The 25,957-nt window shown below is 35.3% G+C and overlaps 1 protein-coding gene across 1 annotated transcript in view; it reads right to left on the reverse strand.

Annotated features, from left to right (window-relative positions):
- Trdn (triadin) overlaps window positions 1-25,957 on the reverse strand; it is a 372,838-nt gene that overhangs the window by 39,697 nt on the left and 307,184 nt on the right. Inside the window, exons 22-25 of the mRNA XM_040758270.1 lie at window positions 24,001-24,039; window positions 6,533-6,559; window positions 6,060-6,089; window positions 37-66 (exon numbers count right to left, since the gene is read on the reverse strand). Coding sequence (XP_040614204.1) covers window positions 37-66; window positions 6,060-6,089; window positions 6,533-6,559; window positions 24,001-24,039 — 126 coding nt within the window. The remainder of the gene's footprint in view (window positions 1-36; window positions 67-6,059; window positions 6,090-6,532; window positions 6,560-24,000; window positions 24,040-25,957) is intronic.

Here is a 25,957-nt window from a genome sequence, read left to right on the forward strand (position 1 = left end):
AAGTATGAATTCTGATACTATTTAAAATATTGTTACCTGGTTTTGTTTCCTTTATAACTTGCAACTCTGAATGCAGGGAATAAAACAGAAAAAAAATTATCTCAAGAGAATAAACTAAAGCACAAATTTGTCACTGCAAATAATTTGTATTTGATTATCTCAATACTCAGTAAATAATTTTGCTAATGATTAATCCAGATTCATGGTGCTTTGTTAAGGAAGGATTATTGAATACAGTAGATAGAAACTCACTATGCACTTGTCTGTTATTAAACTGTTGTTTAAAAATTTGCCTCGGTTGAACAGGTTCTTGGGAGTTGATTTAATCCTAAATTGTCTTCTTAGTTTCAAACTGAAAATTAAAATAAGAAACAGCTCCAAAATAGCATAAGATAAATTATTTCAACAACAAAATTGAAAGAGAATGTCTGAAATAGATCTAATTGATATCTGTTTAATTTTGGAATTTAGTCATAAGCTATTAAGGTGTGGATGTATCCCCCTAAAGATAGGTAGTCATCAGCATCAGTATCTACAAAATTATTTGTAAATTGTGTTAATGCAAATGTAATTAATTAAGACAAGATGAGACCTTGTTAGGATAGAGTGGCTCCTCATAGGAGACAGAGAGGGAGAAGATGGACATGTGACAATGGTGGAAGAGATTAAAGTGATGAGTTTAAATCCCAAGGAATATATGAATTTCTGGTAACCACTGAAAGTTAGAAGAAGCAAGGAAGACATTTCAGCTAAACTTGGAAAAGGGATGCTGTTCAACCTGCAGAGTTGTGGTGGTGGACCACACATGTTGCTCTAAGACATAGTTTAAAGTACCTTATTTCATTCATAGAAACTCAGATTTTATTAGGCTGTGGAATACTACTGTAACAAATACAAATACAGAAGTATACTCTAGATTACATAGTGGAGAGATACTGGAAAATTTTTGAAATACTTGAAAGGAATCTGGATTCCCTTGAAGAGATTACAATTTGCATAAGCACTGACACTGAAGACTGTTCTCAGGAGAGTTAAATAGTTTCAGATCTACTAGTGTTCCTGTGAATAAAGCATGACACCTCTGCATATGAATCCTTGTAGTATCTTCATCCTCCTAGTCTCCCTTGACCCTCCTCATTTTCTGGCTTCCTAACTTGGACCTCACAGAGATCCTTACAAAAATCTGCATTTCTGTCTCTGTTTTTTTTCTGGAATAGCAGAAAACATACAGTGGATGATTTATATGGGAAAAAAACCCTACTCTTCGCAGTACCTTAGGTAGTGAAGTTCAAGACAAGAGCTAATTGCTAGCACCTGCGGTCCCTAGTTCTAAGATAGTATCTTGGTGCTGCATCCTCTGGATAGAAAGAGTGCTGTGGCACCACAGGACAGAAGGTAGCAGGTAGAAAAAGGAAGGATGCACGTGAAAATACTTCCATAACAGCAATGATCTTATTCTGGAAACAGGAACCATCACAGTCTAACTACCAGTTTGTGGCGTATCTCCTCGTCCTGTTGCATTGGTCACACATGGGTTTTGAAAAAGGATGATATTCAAACCAAAGTTTATGCACTACTGTGCATTTAAACAACAGGCTCTTTGTAACAGGGATGCTTAAGAAGGCTTTGTTGCTTTTCCTCATTAGGAAATGTGACACATTATTGGACACTGGAGGACAAAGAATGAGATGAATCTTGGTCTCTGGAGAAAAGAGTGTATTTGTTGAAAGGCCGAGCACCTAGTGGAATCATGTTCTTCTATAGATTTAAAGGCCAAAATTATAAGCAAATAACTTCAGTTCTATTATCAGAATATTTCTAAGAAAATGCTGAAGAACTGTGTAGACTGATAATCTATTTGTTCCTTATAATAGAATGTGAAATACAATTAGGACCATTAGTGAAAAATAAATGCCACAGTGATTTAGGAAATTTTCATCCAATCTATAATAATACCAGAGACAGAGTTAACTGTAGCTCAACAAAAGTTTGAAATTATGCATAAAACAGCTTGATCCAACCAGTCACTTCTACAGAAAATAAAAGAAAAATGGTTCAGATGGCCATGGAGGATTCTGTCTTTATTGAATCATTATGGATCGAAAGTGGACATGAATCAAGCTATTGAGAATTTTAAATTAGAAAACACTCCTAAGGAACAGAGAAAATATCAAATGAAGAAATGACTAAACAGGATGGAGCCTTTCTTCTGCAGGAGGAGGAGTGATGAAGCATAACCACCATCCCATCAAGCCCAGAAGACAGAGAAGAGAAACAGAATATTCTCAAGATTTGAAATTAGCCAGGATGGAGAACTTGTTTACCCATCACATTCTTAGTTTTACTTCTAACTTTTCCACTTGAAAGAGAATGTGTATTTGTAAACAGATAATTCATTATGGACCCACAGGTAGAGAACATTTTTAATCACATTTTTTCCAACCAAAGCTGATGTAGATCTCTTAGAGAATGACATCAACATCTAGAATTGTAAAATGAAATTAACAGGTAGAATTAATAGGATGATCCAGTAATTCATATTTGACAATGTAGGTGTGCTATCAGTGTATTTTGTACATAAGAAAGACATGAATTTTGGTGAGATAAAGGATGGACTTGAATGGAATAAGTTATGTACTCCAAAACGTATGTCCAAGTCCTTATCTGCAGGTTCTCAGAATGTTATTCTATTTGTAATATGCTTCTTACAGATGTAATTGGTAAAGATGTCACAATAGACATGTAGGTAGGTTCTTCATCCACTGTGACTGGAGTTCTTTTTTTTAACCATATATTTAATGGAAAATCACAGAATTGCAGAAATAAATAACATATGGTACAATAACCAGTAACTTCTGTGCTAAAAGCAGAAGGACAACAATAAAATTTCACTGTTCAGAAGTTAAGTAGCACAGTGGATTATAAACATGCTTGAAAGAACAGACTCCATGATGGCTCAAAAGTGTTTCCACTTAATAATAAATATTTACATAATTAAAATTATGCAAAGCAATTGAAATTACAGTAAGAAATTTACAGCATTAGATAAGCAGAAGAGAAAAATGAGGACAGCCATGTAAAGTGATACCCTGGGAATTTAAAGAAAATTAAAACTTAAAATACAAAGGAATAATAAAAATAAAAAGGAAGACATGAGAATAATGGCAGTAACTGCCTTCAGAAGGGCCTCATTGAAGAGAAAATTGTAAGTTTTCATTGCACACGGTTTATTTCTAACATATGTGAGGCAGAGGCTGGCAGATCTCTGGGTATGAGACCAATCTTTAGAATGATTTACAGGAGTAAAACGTGTTACACAAAACCAAACAAAAGAGTAGAAACTTTTAATTAAGAATGATGTGTTAAATTTTACTTTTTGCTGTAACAAAAAAGTGCAATGCGTATGAAAGGAATTCAACCGCAAAAACTGATGAATGAGTTTATGAGGATATTCTATAATAAATTTTTAAATATAAATACAATAATTTATAATCTCTACATCAAAGTAGGAATGTCTTAAACTGCGAAAAAAATTACCAAATGTGTACTGCAGGAAAACCAACAGCACCAACTAATTGTTGTTGACAAACTTTTAATCTTTTTTTTTTTTTTTATGACCAAGGTTAGCTGCCAGCCCGAGGTACAACCTTGGCTGCCTCTGGAACACAGCTTCTGTGTGCTCTCAGGAAACACTTCTGAGAAGATGTCACCTCAGTGGTGCTGGCCTCTTCTTTTTTTTTTTTTTTAGTTTTCTATCATTTTTTATTTTAATTTTAAATAGCTTGTTTTACATGTCAATCCCAGTTCCCTCTCCCTCCCCTCTTCCCGCACTCCCCTTCCCCCCTTCCTCCCACCCTATTGCCAAATCCTTCCACATAGGGGATATCTAGAGTCTGTCATTTTACTCTTGGTAGGGCCAAGGCACTCTCCTAAGAGTCCAGGCTGAGAGAGCATCTTTCTTTGTGCTATAGGCACATGAAGACAGTTTGTATACCAGGGATAGACACTGATCCACAGCTCAGGGCCCCATAGGTTGCCCAGGCCTTCTCACTGACACTCACATTTGGGGGGTCCAGATCAGTCCCATGCTGGCCTCCCCACTGTCTGGGGGCCAAGAGCTCTCCCCTGTTCAGATCAGCTGTCTCTGCTGGTTTTGCCAGCCCATTCTTTGCCAATTTGCTCATCACTCCTCTCTCTCTGTCACTGGGTTCCTTGGATTCAGTTCAGTGATTGTGTGTTTGCCCCTGTGTTGGGCCCCAGCCCCATGGGGTTTCTGTGAGTTGCTGGTCAGCCTACAAGGGCAACTTGTTTTCCAGTCCAAGTGCTTTCTGTTTTCTAGTCCTGGCTTACTGCCCTGGCCTTGACCCTCTGACATCAACATCTAGCAGGAGGAAAACAACTATCTCTTCTACCTGGGGTTTTTCCACTGTGCTGTAAACCTGTATATAAAGCTCCTCCCTCCTACAAGGAACACCTCTTAGCCATAAACTGGAAGCAACCTAGATGCCCCTCAACTGAAGAGTGGATAGAGAAAATGTGGTACATTTGCACAATGGAGTATTACTCAGCAGAAAAAAACAATGGAATCTTGAAACTCGCAGGTAAATGGATAGCACTGGAAGAAACCATCCTGAGTGAGGTAACCCAGTCGCAAAAAGACTAACATGGTATGTACTCACTCATATATGGATTTTAGACATGGATCAGGATAGTGGCAGTCTGCACTTCCACTGATAGAGAGTCTAGGAAACAGGAAAGAACCTAAAAGATATGCATATATGCATAGTACCCAAGAGAAGAGGATTGAGATAAGATCCTCTGAATAGATGGGGAACACGGCGAGGGGTGGGAGGGAGTGGGAGCTGGGAAGAAGAGAGGGGGTGAAGAGGAAGAAAGTTGGTCATGGGGGAACAGGAAGTTGAGTGGGTGGGGGTAGAATAGGGGGAAGAGGGAATCATAGGATAGAAGACAGATCAGGCACCAGAGTGACCTCGAGTGATCTAAAGGGATAACACCAATTGGCAAGCTAAGCAATAGTGGAGTGACTGGAGTTCTTAAGAGTAAAGCTACTGAGACAAAAATGCTCATGGAAACTATGACCATGTAACCATGGAGACGAAGCTACAGTAGGCTGTATGCAAGAAAGACAGAAAGAATGCTGGTAAGCCTTAGCAGTTAAAAAAGGCAAAGATGGCTTCTTCTCTGTGGGTTTAAAAAAATACAAGGCTTAACCAAGTCATTGATTTTGAATTTGTAGACTCTAGTAATTGAAGGAAAAAACATTCATTTTTAAAGTCTTCCAGTTTGTGGTATCTTACTGACCTCAGTTTTATGGCACAAATGTATTCAACAGCCATGAATCAAAATTTTAGCTGTTTTCACAATCAGGAGATTTGTGTTCTTTTGAAATTGTTTCTGATGCATACTACCAGTTATAGAATTGTCCATCTAACTCAGGAGACTAGAAAGGGAAGTATGAAGATAGATATATATCTGCTAGGAAGTCTGTACTTCTGAAATTTAGAGAAAAGTTATGGGTTAGTAAGAGTCAAGGCAATGAGTCGGTTGCCTTCTTTGTAAAATAGAAACTTCTTGTAGTGTTTATATGTATACAAACATGATTTTTCTGGAGGTTGATATATTAGACCAGTTACAAAAAGCTTTGTTATTTTATTTTTCCCTCAGTGAGTAAATATTATGTCTTTATAATTCTCAAAGTACATTTTTGGTGTATAAATGGATTCCCCATGACTGTAACAAAGTCAAAATGCCAGGTTCTCTTTACAATAAGCAACATAATAATCTTGTCCATAAAGACTTGCTGTTTGTTTGATTAATTAACTGATTGATTGATTGATTGATGTGAGTAGGATAGCAATTTTTTGAGAGACTGAGAAGTGGTGGAAGGAATAAGTTCAGGAGGGAAGGATTAGACAGAGACCACCACTGACCAGGGTTTTGTTTATACTTGAAAATCTAGCTTCCCATAATATTTCAAAAAGATATGCTATCATTATAGATATGGAATGCAGGCATGAAATTTATATGAAAATACATACCTATCTTCTCTTCTTTTTTCACTTGTGGCTCTAAAAATGTAAGTGATAATGATTACACGATGGTGTCGATCTCTTTTCTGCACATGCATGTCTTTTATATAGCAGCAATTATACTTTAATCAGTGATATTTTCCTTGTAGTTATGATAACAAAAGGCCTTTTCTTCCCAACCAAACACAAAGACCTTTTTTCCCAATCAAACAAGAATTACTTTGAGGAAAAAGTATGGAATTATAAGCTAAAACTTTTAATGACAGTTTCAAGGAAGGCTGTGTTTATAGTTAAGAAAGAATAAAGGATAAAGGAAAATTTCAGCATAGTGTAGTGTAAGAAATATAGTTGAATTATATGCACAGCACCTAGACAAAAGTTAGGCAATGAGCTCTCAACAAAATATTTAAAATGGTCTCAAGTAGACATGTAAAGCATGCATTTACCAATTTATTCACTCATTGGACATGCACATAACATACGTGGTGGTTTGGACTTTGCATCTTTGCCTAGGAAACATTGAAAAAAGTAGAGATTTCAGTCATGTAATGCTTATGAATTATTGTTAGTCAATATCATAGAATGCAGATATATTTTAAAATAAAAGTCAAACAACATAGATTTCAGCTATTCTTTTTTGAGCTACTATAACATTTTTATTTATTGCTTATGATAAAGATGCTAATTGATGACTTATTTAAATTATTAAACTTTCAGTGTGATTACATCCATTAATAAAATTAGCATGTTTATCAATTCTTGTGCAGTGTTAACTTTGCATATAAAAGTTAAAAAAAAAGAGCACACACCATTTGATTTTGACACCCATTAATTTCAACCCATCCTTCTGCCAGATGAAGAATTCAAAGTTTTTAACATTTTATTAGAACTACTGTGTTATCTGCTGACTTGGAAACTCTTACTGAGTACAGATACATTTATTACAGGTTAAGCAGATAGTTCAGGAATTATAAAACTTCTATAGAAGTTCAGGTAGTCTGCACTGTCAGGTTTTAGGTCATTATGTTCCATACATCTATAGTTTTAATAAAATATACTTTAGAGGAATATATTAAATTATTAATGAAGCAATTTCCATGTTGATCTTGACTTCTAATCATCTTCAATATGATAAATACAGAAGCTATTCTGCAGTGCCCAAGGCTTCTCTTTTATTGAATTGTTTAAAATTTGAATTTAAATAAAAAGGAAAAGTTCCATGTACAAGTAGAAAGTGAAATATTCAGAAATATATTTACCATAATCATAATTATTTTTACTTTATTTAAAGTAAAAAAGAAAATTCGTATCTCCAAAATTTTGGGGTAGTACACTTAAGTTTTACGACAATTTAGGCAATTATAATACAACTACAGACTTGAAAAACTCTTGAATATAACATACTGCTATACATATAAAACATGTGGAGATTTTTTTCTCTGGAAGAATTGCTTAAGAAATCTTATAGAAAGTATCATTAAATAAGTAAATCATAGTTAAATAAGAGATAACGGCTTAATATAATAGGAGGGGAATCTTATAAATTTTACAACACCGTTGTGTAGGAAACTGTCCTCTCCCATATCTGCTCAGTCAGAAACTTTGAGGTGGACCCCAAGTTTGTCATTTAGAAGCTTTCTCAAATGACTCTGAGGACCACTTAGATTGCAACCAGTTATTCCAAAGGGGTATTAAAAGCATTTGTGCAGGGTCTTCATATACTGTGTCTTGATATGTATATATGGCTGTGCATTTGTAATTTGTTGCTAACCAATGGTCAGAGTATATAGAAAGAGAACAAAGATGACCTCACGATAGAATCTCACCAGTAAATGGTAGATATCAGATGTACTGTTTACAGCCAAGATTCAGTTATCTCACATAATCAGTTTCAATAATATTGTTTGATTCTAAAAATCTAAGAATAGCCACAGGTGAAAAAAAGTTATCCATATATTACTGAGTTTTGGACGCATGGACACACATACACACACACACACACTCACACACACACACATACACCACACCCTCTAAGGGATGCACTAGATAAGGTTAAGGTTTAGGCAACAATGTAAAGGGAACGTGTAAAATGTTTGCTGGAGGAAAAAGTCTGTGTGTAAGTAAGTAGTTCTCCAGCAATAGGAACACATTTGAAGGAGAGCATATAAATTAAAACTTCTTTGCCATTGCTGTGTTTTGTTGGCTTTACAGCTGAGGAGGAAATTTAATTTCTTTTCTACCTTGTCAGTTTTCTTAGCACCTTTGGGTGTTATCAGAACTAGCTCTGGGTGGCAGGGGTGAGGGTGCTCCATGTCAGTTCCAGTTCAATTCTCCAAGTGTTGTGTCTTAAATAGGGTTTGTCTCCAGAAATTGTGTTTTCCTTTCCAGCCTGGGAGGCAACCAAAGAAAATGGCAATAGCCTGCATTGTTTAGGGCGTCTCATGTTGTCCCCTGACCAACAACTTAAATGAGGTGTCTACCACCAGAGTTCGTGTTAAACAGTCTATGGCTCTTGAATGGAGCATTATCACCTCAAATAACATAACCTAATTTAAATGATTTAAATATATAAATATACACACATATATGTTATGTGTATTTTAGTTAAAATTGTTTCTCTTTGTATTTTCCAATTGTCCTTGGTGTACTTTATCTCTCTATCTTTCCTTTTCAGTTTACCTTTAACATCCCCGTCCTTTGCTAGGTAAGGTACCATCCAGCATTTCTCATTTCTGCAGTCACAGCACTCGGTTCCTATTACTCCCCTTACTACAACTCCAATTATCCCTATCCTGGTTCTTTTTGCTTTCCTGGTTTCTGTGACTATTACAGATCCTATACTCACAAAAGGATTTGGAGTTAGAATCCACAAATAATATAATAGTGATTGTCTTTCTGTTATGTATAAGGATGCAACTGTAGGACTTACATTTCAAGGGTAATCAACAGATACAGCTTAAGACCCACTATATGGACTCGATAAGATATATTTACACACACACACCTATATCTATACCTATATTTCTACATATATCTATGTCTATATCATCTATGTCCCATATATATAATTATAATAATAAGAGGTCATAGCAACAAGAGGGAATGGATGGGAGTAGGAATGGAAGCTGGAGGCAGGAGAACTGGAGATGGAAATGACGCGAATGTAGTACTCATGTAAAAATATATAAATTCAGAAATAAAATAAGCAAACACATTTTAACAAAAAAACTTCCAAGTTTATTCAATACACATTGAAGCTTGATATACACTGTTCAAGAACGATGGTTGTACTGGCTCGCAGCACTAATTTAGCACACAATCATAGCTATTTTTCACAATTATGTCTCCTAATTGTTTATTGATATCTAAGCAAGCAAAGCTTAATTAAGAGCCAGAGAAATACTCTTAATTTATTGGAATATAAATTAGTAATTAAAAAATAAGATTTCTTAAATTTAGGGGAAGCTTTTCAAGATCAAAGGCAATAATATTCTATCAGATATTATTGTTGAAGTCTAGAGATTATGTGTTATACAATTAAATTTGTATAACCAGAATTATTTTTACAACAGAAAGCACAGTAACTTTGAGTTTTTTTCAAGTAGGTAGCAATTTATTCAATCATAAAAGTAATTTCTAATGAGTGACAATATAAAGATATACATGTTTGCGTTTTTATTCATTTTAATAATTTCAAGTTTATATTTTATTTTGTAGTCTCAGTTAATGTAAATAGAATGTCAATGCAATACTTCTCTTTCTATCCCCACTATAATCATTAAAGTCACATACAAGTAATTAAGTAAAAAGTAAACAGTTATGAATCAAAAATATTTCATATTAGACATACAAATTATAAGTCATAACATGAAATTAGGGCCACAAAAGTATAAGGGGTCTACATTTACATACTAAGAAAATTCTCATAGTGGGATCAAATGGCAAAGTTTTTGACTTGATACAGTAGGCACACACAACGGATAGAAGGCTACATCCCAAAAATAGCATCTATTGGCAGTTGACACTTGCCAGGGAAGAGAGAACATTAGTGGAAGATTGACACTGCAACAACTAATGGTTCCATACCTCTGCACAAAAAGCCAACATCAATTGGATTTAATGAGTTATTTTTATAAAACTAAGAGGACGTACAGCTGGGAGAGGAATGTATTGCAAGGGAACTGTGGGAGTTGGAGGAGAGAAATGTGGGCTGGAAATTATCCTATTTCCATATATGCGCGTGCACGTGTGTGTGTGTGTGTGTGTGTGTATTTTCACAATTCAAAGAATAAATTTCTCGTTCTTCTTCTTTTCTTCCCTTTATTTATTTTTATATCTTGATCACAGTTTGCCCTGCCTTCTCTCCAGTCCCTTCCCACTCTTCCCTCTGCCCTCCACCTTTCCACCTCTCCATTTCTATTCAGAAAAGGGCAGGCCTCTGATGGATATCAAAAAAACATGGCATATCAAGTTTCATCAAAATTAAGCACCTACCCTTCTATTAAGGCTGGATAAGGCAGTCCCATATGAAGAAGAGCATCGTAAAAGCCATCAAAAGAGACAGCCCTCTACCCCACAAGAATAGCAAACTGCATAATCACAACATATATGCAGAGGACCTTGTTCACATCTATGCAGGCTCCTGATTGTCTTGTTCAGTCTCTGTGAGCCCCTATGAACCCTGGTTAGTTGATTCTGTCTGTTTTCCTGTGTTGTCCTTGAAACCTCTGTCTGCTACAATTCTTCCTCTCCCTTCCCCCCCAGGATTCCTGTGGCTCTGCTCTCATGTTAAGAATGGGGTCTCTGCATCAGTTTCCATCAGTTTCTGGATGGAACCTCTCTGATGACAACTGGGCTAGGCAGCAACAAAGAATAAAATTTTAAAACATTTATACAGAGAAAAGAATTAAGTTTTTCCTCTGGTTCTAGTTCATAGACAAACTATAGATTGGGATAAAATACTTTTGGGATAAACTTTAAAGGGATTGATATTATATCCAATATTTATATGGAATACAAATGACCCAGTGCCAAGGAAAATCTATCTGATTTAAAAGTAAGCAAAAGGTTTGAAACAATATTTTCAAAGAAGGGATACAAATGGTCAAATATGTGTGAAAAAATGCTGTCTCTAACCATCAGGAAATGCTAATAAATACAACAATGAGATATCACCCATGCCTGTTAAAATGATGCCATTAAAAACCTGAATACTGACTAGCTAGGGAGGATATAAAGAAAGGGGATCACCTTCAGTCCTTAACAGTCACCATGTAAGTTAGTAAAGACATTTTGGAAGTAATAGGAAAATTAGTCAAAAGCCTAAACATAATTTAGCCTATTATGGTGACCCCTTTTTGGGTAGATATCCCTATAAATTAAAGGAATTCAATCTATTCCTGTTTATTTCAACATTATACACAATAATCTTGAAATGCAATCAAATAAAGAAAACTTGGCACATGAATACAGTAGAATAATATAAAGAGTTTTTCCCTAGATTTTTATTTAAATTAGAAATAATCTTATTTTACATATCAATCCCAGTTCCCTCTCCCCCCCATCCTCATATGCCTCCCACCAACCCCCCATCCTATCCACCTTCTGCTCCCCAGGGAGGGTGAGGCTTTAAAAAGGAGAAAATTATTTTTTATGAGCATATAGTTGGAACCTGAAGATATTGTGCAAAGCAAACAGTGCAGTACAGAGAAACAAATGTAATAATGTTCTACATAATATAGACTAGGTTGGGGAGGGAAAAATACAGTAATTAACTTAAGATTTTACACAAACACCCAAAGATTACATTAAACCATGTGAACATGTATAATTATTATTTGTCTGTTAAGAATTAATAAATATTTACAATTAAAGGGAAAGTATATGGATTGTATAAACTTTAAAACTGCATTAATTTGAAGCTAAAGAAAGTGCTGCCTACTACTGAGACACAGTCAGATAAAAACCAACAGGAAGAGCTGCACACTAATTCCTCCCAGGTTTATTGCTGTTTAGGAAATCTACTTCATCGGTTCCTGATAGATTTTCTGATGTGGAAGCTTATTTAGCAGAAGGGCATATTAACATACCTTGTTTGTAAAAAGAATGTTTCTGTTCAGATCTAGGCCTAGAGCACTTAAAAACAGAGCAGAAGCTGGCTCTACTGTGGTATTCATCTTGCCTGAAAAAAGCTATCTAGCAGGCACTCTATAATTTAAATAGGCTTGAAGATTGATACCTAAATTGAACACCATATATATTGAATGAGCAATCCATGCTTCAATCAATTTAGAATCTTATTATATCTTACTGGAAGGCACTTTTTAAAAATTTTTCCCTAGATTTTCTTTCATTCAAATTAGAAACAATCTTATTTTACATATCAATCCCAGTTCCCTCTCCCTTCCATCCTCCCATTTCCCCCACCAAATCCCCATCCCATTCTCCTGGAAGGCACTTTTAAACTAGCTTATTTTTATTTTAATATTCTCCAATATTTTAAAAACATCACTATAATAAAGGGAGCATAAATAGAAAGTATAAATGACAATACATGATAAAATATCTGCTATGCTTAAAGAAAACACACTTTTTGATTTATATGTGAATTTGGACAATGCTGTATTTAAACTTCCCTATGAAAGTATTCTCATATGCTGAAAACTTTATTTGTAAAATCTACTAGATTTTCAAATGTTACTGCGTTGAAATAATAAATTATCATTAATTTAAAATCAGAAAAGCACTTTTAGAGAATTAGTATGAAACTGTGTTATTAGTAGGAATAGTTTTATTCATTATTAATAGAAATCAAGGAAAATGATAATTAATTCTTTGAAAAATGTTCCTTATATCCCAAGATGCATGTGATAAGAATAGCTTTCATTAAGTAGAATGGAATCATTATTATTTATCATTACTACTATTATTATTAATTTGTAGCTCAGTCTGGCCTTGAGCTCACAGAAATTCACTTGCCTCTGCTCTCAAGTATTGGAATTAAATGCATGCAACACCACATCTAGCCTAGAACTGACTTCTTTTATGCTTTTATTTTTGAGGTTATGTTTTAATGGCAATATTTCTCTCTTCCCTTTCCTCCTTCCAAATCCTTCCATATACCCCTCTTTTCTCTGCTTCAAATTCACAGCCTCTTGTTTTCACTAACTATAGCCCAGTGCCAAATGGTCATCTCTGAAACATTCATTTATGTAATCCCACAGACTAAAAAGGTTATATTTATGAACATACATGTATATGCATATATGTATACAGTAAAAATTAAAATAATTTATAAATGTATTTTCACTTCCTGTTATGGTATATAGAAATAACAATTGAAAATGTATTCATGGGTTTGCTGTTTCTAAAAGCATTAATATTGGACAGAACGGTAGGATAACAGTATAAAATCTTTTAACTAAAGCCTGTAATGTGATGTCTTTTTCTTTTCACAGTATATCATTGTGCCACATTGTCTAGATGCCTGTTGTTTGGCTTAATTTCTTAAGACTGTACTGTCTCATAATAAATATATGTAATACTTTAGTCATTACTCATCCTGTTTTTATAGTCTTAGATGTGACCTAATCCTTTGTCTCAAATCAGTTGTGAGGACACTATGGATCATTTTATTTATTCTTCAAAGAACTGAAATGACCTAAAAATAATTGGTAGTAAATAATTTATTTAAATAAGGATTAAATGTAATAAATTTGAGGAAATTTATAGAGTAGCGATTAACCAAAGGTGCCCAAACCATTTATAAAAATATAGACAAGGATTAGCATTGGTATAACACCATAGTTATTCATATCTCACCAACATCTCCACCAAGTCTTGGAATTGACATTACACTGCAATTATTCACATACTCATCTACATCTCCAGCAAGACTCAGCACTGGTGGAACACTGTAGTTACTCTTATACTCATCTACATCTCCAGCAAGAACTACCAACACTTAGTTCTTTCTAAGCACTCTACTATTCTAAAACTATCAGCCTCTCATACTTATTTCTCAACAGCTTAGTCTCAGTTACAGAGAGAAGATATTTGGTTGGCATTTCATGTTGTACTCATCATTTTCAAAGAGCTTACAAAAAGAATATCAACTCCAGATATCATGCAAACCATTTGAAAATGTGAAGTAGACGAGAATATGAAAGGGAAAATATGTTTATTTTGAATTGACCCAGATATCTAAAATTATAAAGATATAAAATTTGATTCTTAAAAAAATTAATGTCTCTCAGTAACACAGAAACTGGCCTGGAAACAGCAACCTTTGGAATAGAAATGATTTTTTGGCAAGTAGTGTGTCTACAAAGCTGTGTTTCTTTTTCAGCTTTTTAAACGGCAAGTTACAAAGCCTGCTTAGTTTACTTTCACCATGCTGAAAGAACTCCACTACACCATACTTAGCCAGCTTTTAAACTGAGTTGAAAATGGGGAAATTATTTTTCATGTATTGTGTAAAGGAGTTGACCTCTTTCTAATTTTCATAAGCTAATATCACAGAAAAATTAAAATTGCAATTCTTAAATATGAATTTATTGTACATTTATCTTGAGGGATTTTAGTTGTAACTATGTAATTATTGCTCCAGTGTTCCTCTTTAGGTATTTTTAATAGATATTGCCATCATGTTTTACAAATTAAATTGTTATAAAAAAGTATATTGTTCATCTGCCTACCTAAATCACAATGGGTTCAACTTGACACTGTGTTTATATTAAAAGATGAAGCACAGCACAATGATTTGGGAAATTTTACTTAAATGAAAATCAATCTACTTCTTTATGACTACCTGATAGCCTGGATAGGTTATTTGACATAAGAACCTTCATCAAATTTACTTAACCTCCAAAATATACCATTCACCAGTAATTAAAACTAGGATTCTCCAGGGAAAGGGAAATGGGCAAGATCTCCTGAACAAATTAGGAGCATAAGAGGAAGGGAGAGGGAGTTAGGAGAAAGAGAAGGGGAGAAGAGAAGGGGAGAGAAGGACATGAGGAAGCAGGAAGACTGAGTCATGGAAAGAATAGAGGAGAGCAAGAAAAGAGATGCCATAATAGAGGGAGTCATTATAAGTTTAAAGAGAAATCTGGCACTAGGGAAATATTCAATGATGTACATGATGACCCCAACTAACAATCTAAGCAATGGAGAGGCTACCTTAAATGCCCTTCCCCGATAACGAGATTGATGACTACCTTATATGCCATCCTAGAGCCTTCATCCAGTAGCTGATAGAAGCAGAAACAGATACTCACAGTTAAACACTGAACTGAACTCCTGGAATCTAGTTGTAGAGATGGAGGAGTGATGAGCAAAGGAGTAAAGACCAGGCTGGAGAGACCCACAGAAACAGCTGACCCGAACAAGGGAGAGCTCATGGACCCCAGACTGACAGCTGGGAAACCAGCATAGAACTATTTCAGACCCCAGGAACATGGATATTTGTTTGGAGGTCTGGACCATCTATGGGGTCTCTGTAATGGATCAGTATTTATTCCTAGAACAGGAATGGACTTTGGGAGCCTACTCCACATAGATGGATACTCTCTTAGCCTAGACACCTAGACACAAGTGGGAGACTCTAGGCCCTACTCTAAATGATATAACAGACTTTGAATATCCCCATGGAAGGCCTTACCTTCCCTGAGGAGCAGAAAGGGGTTATGGGATAGGGATTAGTAGGGGGGCAGGGGAGGAGGGGAGGGAGAGGGAATTGGGATTGACATGTAAAACAAGCTTATTTCTAATTTAACTAAAAAATCTAGGATTCTAGGATTCTTTGAAATGCAAAATCCAAAAATCAGCTAACTTATACTGTAGAACACTCTATCCTTTTCACAATGAAGCTAGTAGTTCATAATTCTAGCTGAACCATAAAATGTCCTAACGGGATCAGGACCTAAGTAAATGTTTAACAAGTAAAGTGACATCATTGACTTTTAATGAAACTCTAGCCTTACAAAGTTGAAAAGTACTGTGTTTATTTCTCATTGGATTAATTGCAAACCACCTGAAGCCACAACCTCTTTTACTTCAGCCTACTTCCACCATGTTTCCTAAGGAAATGTCTACTCTTCATCTTTCTTGCACTGGAAAATTTGTAAGAGTATATTTTAATGTGTAGAAAAATACGTTTTTCTTCAGTATTTTCTTCATTCAGTGTTTGAAGTGATATCTCAAACTCTGGTAATTTGATTCCTTTTATCAAGCACCAAGAATTTGCTCTTAAGGCTATGAATGGCTCTATTTTTTGCATTCCAATGAGTACATTGCAGTGATTATCTAGCAGTCACTTTCTGCTACATTTAACATCTTAAAATTACTGCCCTATATGAAATGACAGACTATGGACACCTCCATGGAGGGCCTCACCCTCCCTGTGGAAATGAGGGGATAATGGGGGGTTGGGGGGAGGGCATGGGAGGAGGAGCGGGAAAGGGAGAGGGACCTGGAACTGACTTGTGAAGTAACCTTGTTTCTTATCTAAATTTAAACTGAAAATAAAATTTAAAAAAAATTACTTCCTCCAGGATTCAAATCAATATCTCTAACGTTTAAGACATTCTTCATTTTGCCTTGTTTTTCTTCCTTATATATTTAAAGTGCTTTCATGGTCCACTTCTCCTCTGTCCATTCCCGAAATCACAATGCCCTTCATGGTTATTCACTCAGTCCCTGCTCCTTTCCCTCTGCACATGCTCTGTGAGAACTTAAGGATGTCTTGTAATCTTAGCAAGCATATCCAGGCTGAGATATCCAGAGCTATCACTGTATTCTTTCCAAACCTTCTTGATAAACATGCCTGGTGTAACATGCCTGAGAAACATGTGCTGTAAAACTTCTCTCTTCTCTACACAGATGGATTATAATATAGAAGGATAGAGCTTTTGTGTCTGTTTTTATGCATCGAACATCACACATAGTGAACACTTGAAATGTGTAGGATTAAACACTCCAAATGTGCATGACATGGTGATTTTCATTTCCTTGATCTATCATTTCTTTTGTAAATTCGGATCAGGCTATATGACATTAATGTCCACAAATTGTCTGAACACAGAATTCTAGGGGTTATCTTAGATTTTTGTTAGTACTTTCCTCTATACATGGACTTTAGAAACATTTGTATTGTGTCTATAATCTCTTACTTTCTATCCTACAAATGATCTATAAAAATGTTCCAATACCTCTAGGTAACAATACAACAACAGCATGTTTATTCAGAATGTTATTTCCTTAATCCATTGGTATTAGTTTCATTTCTAAATTCTATGTGCCAATAAAAGGAGCAAATTCAAAATATGATTTAAATTTAATCTTAGTGTTCTTACCTGCATTTGATTCTTCCCCTTTCATTTAAGAAAAAGGGCACAACCCTTGGGTACCTGGAGCTGACTGCACTGCCATGGGTTGCTAGCATTATCCACTCCTGTTTTGTACTTCAGATTTGATGCTTAGCAATGCAGAAATCTTTGTGATTCCTGATTTGCCCTACTGTTTTCCATCACTAGCTAGATCTTGTGTACTCTCTGGAACTTCTGTGGCTAAAAGTTACTCATGTTTTGAAGCCTTCCTTTGAGCTGTTGGACAGGGTTGTCTAAGAGCCTCCCAAAACATACTACCTGTTGTTGTTGCCCTTGTCTACCCACTGCCCAGAGGCAGAAGGTAAATCCCTAAAGCTGAACACACCATGTAATACATAAATATTTCCGGGGTCCTTAAACTATAACTGACTTGAATGTCCCCTCCCTGAGGACTAGTGTTCATAGTACCAGATTGTAACATGAAATAATGAATGACCCAACAATGATACTGGAGTTCTGACTTCAAGCTGAAGTTCAGAAAAGCAAAGCAGCCGGTCACTAGCTTCCTACCTCTACCTCAAGATGAATGGGCTAATCCTGTTTCCACAAGCTCTCATCAAGCCTCAGACTGTAACTTATTCTCAGCATGGCTGGAGAATGAATGCCTCGCTGAGACCTTGCTTCTGTCTTATATACTTCCGTAATGTTGGGATTAAAGTTGTAAACTATAAGCTTCTTTTAGACTAATTCACTCTTGTATAGATCTGGGTGGCCTTGGATTCACTGATATCCATCTGTCTTTTAATCCTGAGTCCTAGGATTAAAGATATGGACCACCACCTCCTAGCTTCTAGATTGTGGGATTAAGGTTGTGTGCCTGGCTTTTATAGCTTGTGGCTAACTTTGCTTTCTGAATCTTTAGGCAAGTTTTAATAAATCATAAATAATATATCACTATACCAGATGGAGCCATGCAAAACTTCCTAAGGAAAGAGACAACAAACGGTTCTACCCAGCTATGATGCCTATGAACCACATCAACGATAAGCATGGCATAATAACCATAGGGGTGGGGTAATGGCACACATACCTTGGAAGTAACCATTGACTCTCTTATTGGACTTAATACCTGCCCAACATGAGGAATACCATTCCTGGCACTAGAAATCAAGCTAACAAACTGGTGCTAGTGTGGTCACGGTATTGGGGGGGGCAATCAGCAACCACTAATTTAATAAACCAACATAATCCCTAACAACAATCTATAAACATCTGTCCTTATTTCCTGTGGGAACAAGTAAGTGTAGACTTCAGCTTTTTTCAAGGAAACTTCTGATTGGAACAAATGGGGAAGCCTACAAAAACTGCAACCAATCAATATGCAGAATTGTGGAGCCCAATCCCAGTAGATACCACTATCTAATTCTCCCATACCTAAGATTCAGTGAACCTTGCAGTAAAAGGGGCAGCGAGATTGTAAATTCCAGAGGATCAGGGACTTTGCTGTGAGATTGTGTCTTCTCTTTACATAAAAAAAACACACTGGCTAAGTCTCATCAGCAATACTGTCCAAACGTGAATGAAACAAGTAGAATGCCAACAAAGATACCAAACTACAAGAGGAAAAGCCCAGGAGGCTTCAACCCATCACACAGAACTAGAGGCAATTCAGTGAAGCTGGGAGTGGGAGAGGTGACCCTCCCCAGGGAAGAGCACACGAATGGGTTTCCTGATGCCTACAATTATCGCTGAAAACATAGAAACAAGACCATTATATGGACTCAGCAGGTTATATTTAGGAGTATATTTGTATATACAAATACATACATGCATCCTTGAATCAGAAAAAGATCAAGGAAGAATATGTGGGAGAGTTTGGAGGCAAGTTTGGAAGGGAAGGGAGAAACATAATTAAAATGCAGTATTTAAAAATAAGCAAAAAAATAATTATTCTTGTTTTGAGATGACTTACATCTCCTTCTTTGGATATAGTTTATGAGCAACTTGTATTGTGTGTGTGTGTGTGTGTGTGTGTGTGTTGTGTGTTCACAAAACCTGAACATTCTCCATACAATTGTGTTTTATTTTATTTTTGATTGCTGTTGTCTGTTTATAAAATCACATCATTCTGTCTCTCTGTTCCCCTCCTCTCTCTGTGTGTGTGTGTGTGTATGCATGTGTGTGTAAATATAAGAGGAAGCATGTTTGAGGAGATGTAATGAGGTAGTCATAGAGCATAGTAACCTAGTATCTTGCTCATGATATCATTCTTTTTGTTCATGGCAGACACCATTTTGCAAAGGAAACTGGCAGATTGGTGGTAGAACTTTAAGCAATAAACACAAGAATGATTAGTTAATGGCTTTATATGTGTTCTCAGACAAGAGTCAGAGGCATAGTCAAGAAAAAGAATGAGTAGAAAACAAACTGGTAGACATTGTGGACAATGCAGATTGTGGTACCTACATGAATGGTGAGTTTGAAAAGAAGGAAGGGTAAAGGGACTCGGAGAAGTTTAAATCAGTGCAACTGATAGTGAATGCTGATTGTCATTTGCAGAAATAAAGAACAAAAGAAAAGGAAAACAGAAGAAATGCTGCTTTTGATTTTAAGCAAGGTGAGTTGCATACAGAACTTGTGTATGTGATTATAGAACATGAGTTTTCATATGAATATTATTTTCTTAATAAATATATAGTCGCTTCCTATTGTGGCAAAGCCCTTTGTGAAAAATTTTCCTACTTTGATTCCAACATTTTGCTTTCACAAGAAAACAATTGTGTATACATATGTTGTATGTATATGTATGTATATATATACATATATATGTATATATGACATAGATTGTAATGTGTTGATGTTGGTGTGTGTATAAATTGTGAAATGCTTACCCAAAATCAAACTAATTTACATATATATCACCTCATATATGGAATTCCTGTGGGGTTGTTTTTGTAATAATAAGCTAGTACTCTTAAGTATTAAGTTAATAATACCTAAGTTAGAATCTCTTGAAAAAGTTTAAGTATATATATTTTGCTTTTATTGACTCTAGTCATTGCCTTACTCTGTTTTGGCTGTTCTAAAACACCATACTGCATGCCTTATAAAAAACAAAATTGTATTTTTTACATTTTGAAAGCTGGGATGTAAGCCCCAGTTCAAGGGGCTCATTGACTGGTACATTAAGTATCTGATTGGATTTCTGTTATGTATTCTGGTAACATAAGGAACAAGGTAGATCTCTGAGATCTCTTTTTGAGGATACTAACATCAGATATCTCTAAATATGCTACCTCTTGATATGTCACACAGGTAATTAATTTTTCAATGTGTGGATGTGATGTGTATCCAGACATATCCATAAAATTTGTTATGTTGAGCTTTTGATTCCAAAACTCATCTTGTACAACTGAATTTTTGTACCCTTTACTAATATTTGCCCATATCATTTGCAGTTAGCAAGTGTCCAATACTAAAAGAGCTTCACAAGATGCAGAATTTAAAATGTCTTTTTAATAGTTTATTATTTTCAGTTGCTGTGAATCTCTCTCGAATGTAACAATTAATTATTTATAAATTACCTTATAAAATACATATACTCACATTTACTATCAGTCGACTATATGAAAACAACTCATATTACTGTTTCACCAGTGTTAGAAATTTGGTCATCTTTTGTACTTGATTTATTTTCAATTACTGTGGCATAAATAGTTTAATTTTCTTAAGAAAGGCAGTTTAATTAATAAGGAAGTTGGAAAATATTATCTGATGGTTTCCAGAGTTGTTGCTATATTGAGAAACAATACTATCTTAGATTTTGTTATAAACACGTTGGTAACCATCACAAATATTTTAGAAGAAAAGAGCACCAAACATACACACTCTTACACACTCTTCATTATTAATCCTCATATGCACTCTTCCAGATTAAACTATTCTTTCATTATGTCCCCCAAGCTCAGGGGAAATTTTTCTTCTCTTAATTAAAATATTTCTCTTCACTTCTAGTATAGACCCCAACACTACCTCTAATTAATATTGTTCTCTGTGGACTTATTGCTTCTCCTCTTCTTGAGATTAACCCTCCTAAAGAAAATATGCAATATTTCAAATTTTTCCTGTGTAGGTATCTCACTGTTTCCCTGATTTATAAAGTGGCTACACAGAGCTGCCCTGCTCTGATTCAGTTACAAAGGATGAAATCCCCTGTTAACTCCTGTAGTCAGGTTTCTGCTCCCACCACCCTTCTAAAAGCATCTTCTCAAAGGTCATGGGATGACAGCTTTATTCGTCAGTATAATAGCCATTGTTTTTCTGTCATCTTGCCTCTTCACCTTTATGAGAGAGACCTTGGTTCTAACTGTTGGCATTTCGACTCTATCTTGAAAATGTCTCTGTTACGCTTTGGGACCCCAGAACTATTTATTGCCTGGTTTCCTACTAAGGCCCTTTCTGCTTCCTTTCCACATTGTTTACTTTTCCAAAAGCAGCCCTTTCTAGGTCTTTTCTCTTTCCATTTTCATTGTTTTAAAATAATGCTTTTGTTTTCTCCTGTCTTCTACTCCAAACCTCTTCACTCATGGATATAGTCCAAGCATTCAAAGCCATTATGACTCATTTTCCAGGGTCTGAAGATTCCCTCTATGCAGATGTCATGCCTTCTTCCATTTCACGATTGCAACTTGTATAATTGACACCTGCTGAAGCATCTCATGCTTGAGACCTTGAAGCTATAAAAATACTACAGTCATGTGCATCTATTCTTTGATCAGGAATTATCTTCCTAATGACAGAAACAACAATAGCATAATACAAGGAGAATAATGTTGTTCTGAACATGTCTTCATTCATATTCCTAGAGGAATATATGACAAATTATCATTAGTCATTTTCAATGGGTTCCAAGAATGAATGATTCTTAAGGAATCTTTCCATACTGAACATGAGTCATTGTTGTAATTCATTTTGAAAGTTGTGGTTGGTTAAATAGGAATGGCCCCCATAAGCTCATAGATTTGAATGCATTACCAGAGACTGGCGTTATTAGAGGTGTGACTTATTGGAGTAGGAGTAATCTTGTTGGAGGAAGTGTGTCACTGACACCGGGCTTTGGAGTTTCTGATGCCAGAGTCACTCTCTCTTGCTGTCGTCTGCTGATTCAGGTGTAGAATTCTTAGCTACTCTCCAGCACTATGTCTGGCTGCATGCCACCATGCTTCCTGTCATGATGATAATGGACTAAACCTCTGAACTGTAAGCCAGCCCCAATTAAATGTTTTCTTGTATAAGATTTGCTGTGGTCATGGTATCTCTTCACAGCAATAAAGACCTTAACTAAAGAATAAATAATTTATCAGAAATATCTTAATATCATGCCTATATCAAACTTCCATTGTGGTTATTTTCATTATTATAAATAATTTGTGCTCAAGTCCACAATTAAAAATAGTTCTACATGATGTTACTCTGTGTGCTGTTATAATTCTCAATACCATTGCTCCTTACTCAGGTCCTCAAGGATCCCAATTTTGTTTTGGGTCCTCAGCCCCAGGTCTGGATTTCAAGAACACTTTTTATGTGATTGCATCTCATTCCTGCACTCTTTCCATTTTCCATTCATCTCATTGACTCAGGTCTCCAATCAATATGAGACTCAACCTTGATTCTAGGCTCCCTTCTAAATACATCTACGGCATATTGAAGTTAACTCAAGTGGCAAGCAACATCTCTCTTGCTTCATGGGTGAGTATGACAATTTTCATGAAAACGATAAGGAAATTGAACTTTAGAAGCAGTAAGTCATTATTAAATTGCATCCATAACAAGTGGCAAAGACAGTCAAGTAAATGTCTTTCCAACATGAAGTCAACAGTGTCTCCACCATTGCTGTAATAAATTTCCTATCACAGAGACTCTTATGTATTGCAAAACTGGAGTTTAAACACACCACTTCCATGAGGATTTTACTGATGATGACACACTATTGGAATGCTTCCATTATCTACCATCCTAAAAACTCTTCACTAATATTGTACCCAGGTTGAAGTGGTTCATGATTATAACTTTTTGAAAGAAAATACCGTCTTCTCACATGTTTGTAAATTTTGTAATTATCAACACAATTGCAGACATATGGTAGTGTCTCCGAGTGTGCTCTCTGTTCTCATTAATTTACTGGTTGATTATATTTTATTAAAATGTTATTCATGTTTATTTTTTATTTTTCTCTTATCTGCAAAATTGTTTTTAATGCAAAATATCCCCCCATGTTAAGCATATCACAGATCTGTGAGCATGAGTTAAAATTAATGATTTTTTTTCTTATAGTTAATGAGTTCTTAAATAGTTTAAATGTGTATAAAGAAGAAGAAGTGGTTGGTAATGGTTCTTGTTGATTTAATGGCCATACTCAATAACCATCTCCAAATAGCATAGGTTTTATTTAAAAAAATAGTTCGGTTTTATCTTATTGCTTGTAAACTTTAAATATACCTGGAAGGTAGACTTCTATTTTTGTTTATCTGGGAAGGCTCACAGCTTTACTTTGCCTTGATTATAAACCATCCTTTATCTAAAAGACCATCTATTCCTACACAAGTGACAACCAGTAACCTTACCTGGTTTGGAGATCTTTTCACCTTTTTTAGTTTCAGGTACTGGGGTGAAAGACACAAACAAACAAACAAATGAAAACAAGGATTAGATAAGTTGTCAATGACAAGTAGGCTAATAGGACTCATTTTTTCTAAGTTTTCAATTTCAATTATAGTCACATATATTGACAATATATTATTGCAACATGGTCCTTAGTAAACTGTAAAGTTACTTAAATAAAATGTCCTTGAATTTAAAATTCTTCCACTGAAGATGATCTCCCTTAATACTGATGACCTTAGTTAGATCCCTGGGACCCACATATTGGAAGGGAAGAATCAAACTCTACAAGTTGTCCTCTGACCTCTGCACTCACATCACAGCATTGCACTGCACTTACAGCACACACACACACACACACACACACACACACACACACACACACACACACACTAAACTGTAACTATTTTTAAAATTCATCTTACCAGAAATCTTAAGCTAGTCAAGCTGGGAGTATTGGCACACTCCTTGAATCCTAGCACGCTAGAGAAAGAGGCAGGCACATTTATGTGAGTCTGGGACTAGCTTGGGGTCTATAAGGTGAGTATCAGGACAGGCAGAGCTACAAAATGAAACTCTTACTCAAAAAATGAAAAGAAAAACAAAACAAAACAAAATCGCATGCTACTCAATTCATTTGTATTTCATCTTTAATAGAAATTTATTATTTTAAAAATTCATTAACTATTACAAAGAAATTAGTTAAACATACTCAGAAAAAGAGTACACTACTTTCCTTAATTTGACACACTTAATCAATTTTCTGTGGACTATCACAGACTCAATTCATGGTGCGCCACCTGGTGGTTACCTTCGCAATTTCAAAATGATAAATACAATTTTAATTCTACTGTCATTAATTCTACAAAATCATTTAAGTTGTCATAAGTCAATGTTTTTGCCTGGGAATGCTGCAGTCCAACTTTTTAATACATAGTTTTAAATGATGTGTGACTAACATCCACAGAGTCAACTTAATTAACATAATAATGACTACTTTTAAAAATTTTTGGTTCATCCTCTGTAACACCATGCTTGCCTAAGATTATAGTTCTCATTCTTGGCCTACATACTTCTGACATATTCACAGTACATAATAATTGTCTTCCTTCAAAGAGCATAAAACATGAACTCATAATTATGGTATTCTTTTAGCATATATTATGTGTCAATGTCCCATCAGTAATTTCCATTCAAGGTATCTCTTAGTGTGGTTTCATTTTCATTATTTAAATAAAAAGTGCTTCATTGTATAGACCTTGCAAATTAGCTCTGAGATTGATGTAGTCACTCAAACATGAACCTTTCTAAATCCAAAATTCATGCATTTCAATTAACTTGCATACACTTAAATAGCTATTCCTTTATATAAAATAACGGAATAGTCATCTGCACCCTGAATTGTTAAATGCTCAAGTGCACATATGTAAAAGGCTATTGGTACTACACCTGTATTTTACACCTTTGGCATGTATTACTCTTCCTTAGTTTGGCACATTCACTTAATTTTATAGAACAAACATGACCTTAGCATTTATAAAAGTCAGTGATATGTAAGTATAATTTTATATGATTTTTAAATATTGTTATCCCTTTTTGAGATACGTTTCCATTTGAGTAAGAACTTGGCCTTTAGTTCACAAGTTTTGGAATTTGTTAAATATATATCACATGGAAAATGGTCCATGAATAGTCTCTTTTCCTAAGTATAAAGAAAGCTTTTTGATCAGTTTCCCCTCCTTCATCGCATCCAAAATTCTCCCCAACTGCCCATCTTTCAAGCTCCATGTCTCTTGCTTAAGAAAACAAACAGGCAAGTAGAAATTGCAAACAAACAAGAATAAAAGAAACAAACTAACAAACAAATAAACAAGAAAATACAAGAGAAACACGTAAGCATGCACACACATATACACACTC

This window comes from Mesocricetus auratus, unplaced genomic scaffold (assembly GCF_017639785.1).
Source record: "Mesocricetus auratus isolate SY011 unplaced genomic scaffold, BCM_Maur_2.0 Super-Scaffold_100018, whole genome shotgun sequence".
Classification (NCBI taxonomy): Eukaryota; Metazoa; Chordata; class Mammalia; order Rodentia; family Cricetidae; genus Mesocricetus; species Mesocricetus auratus.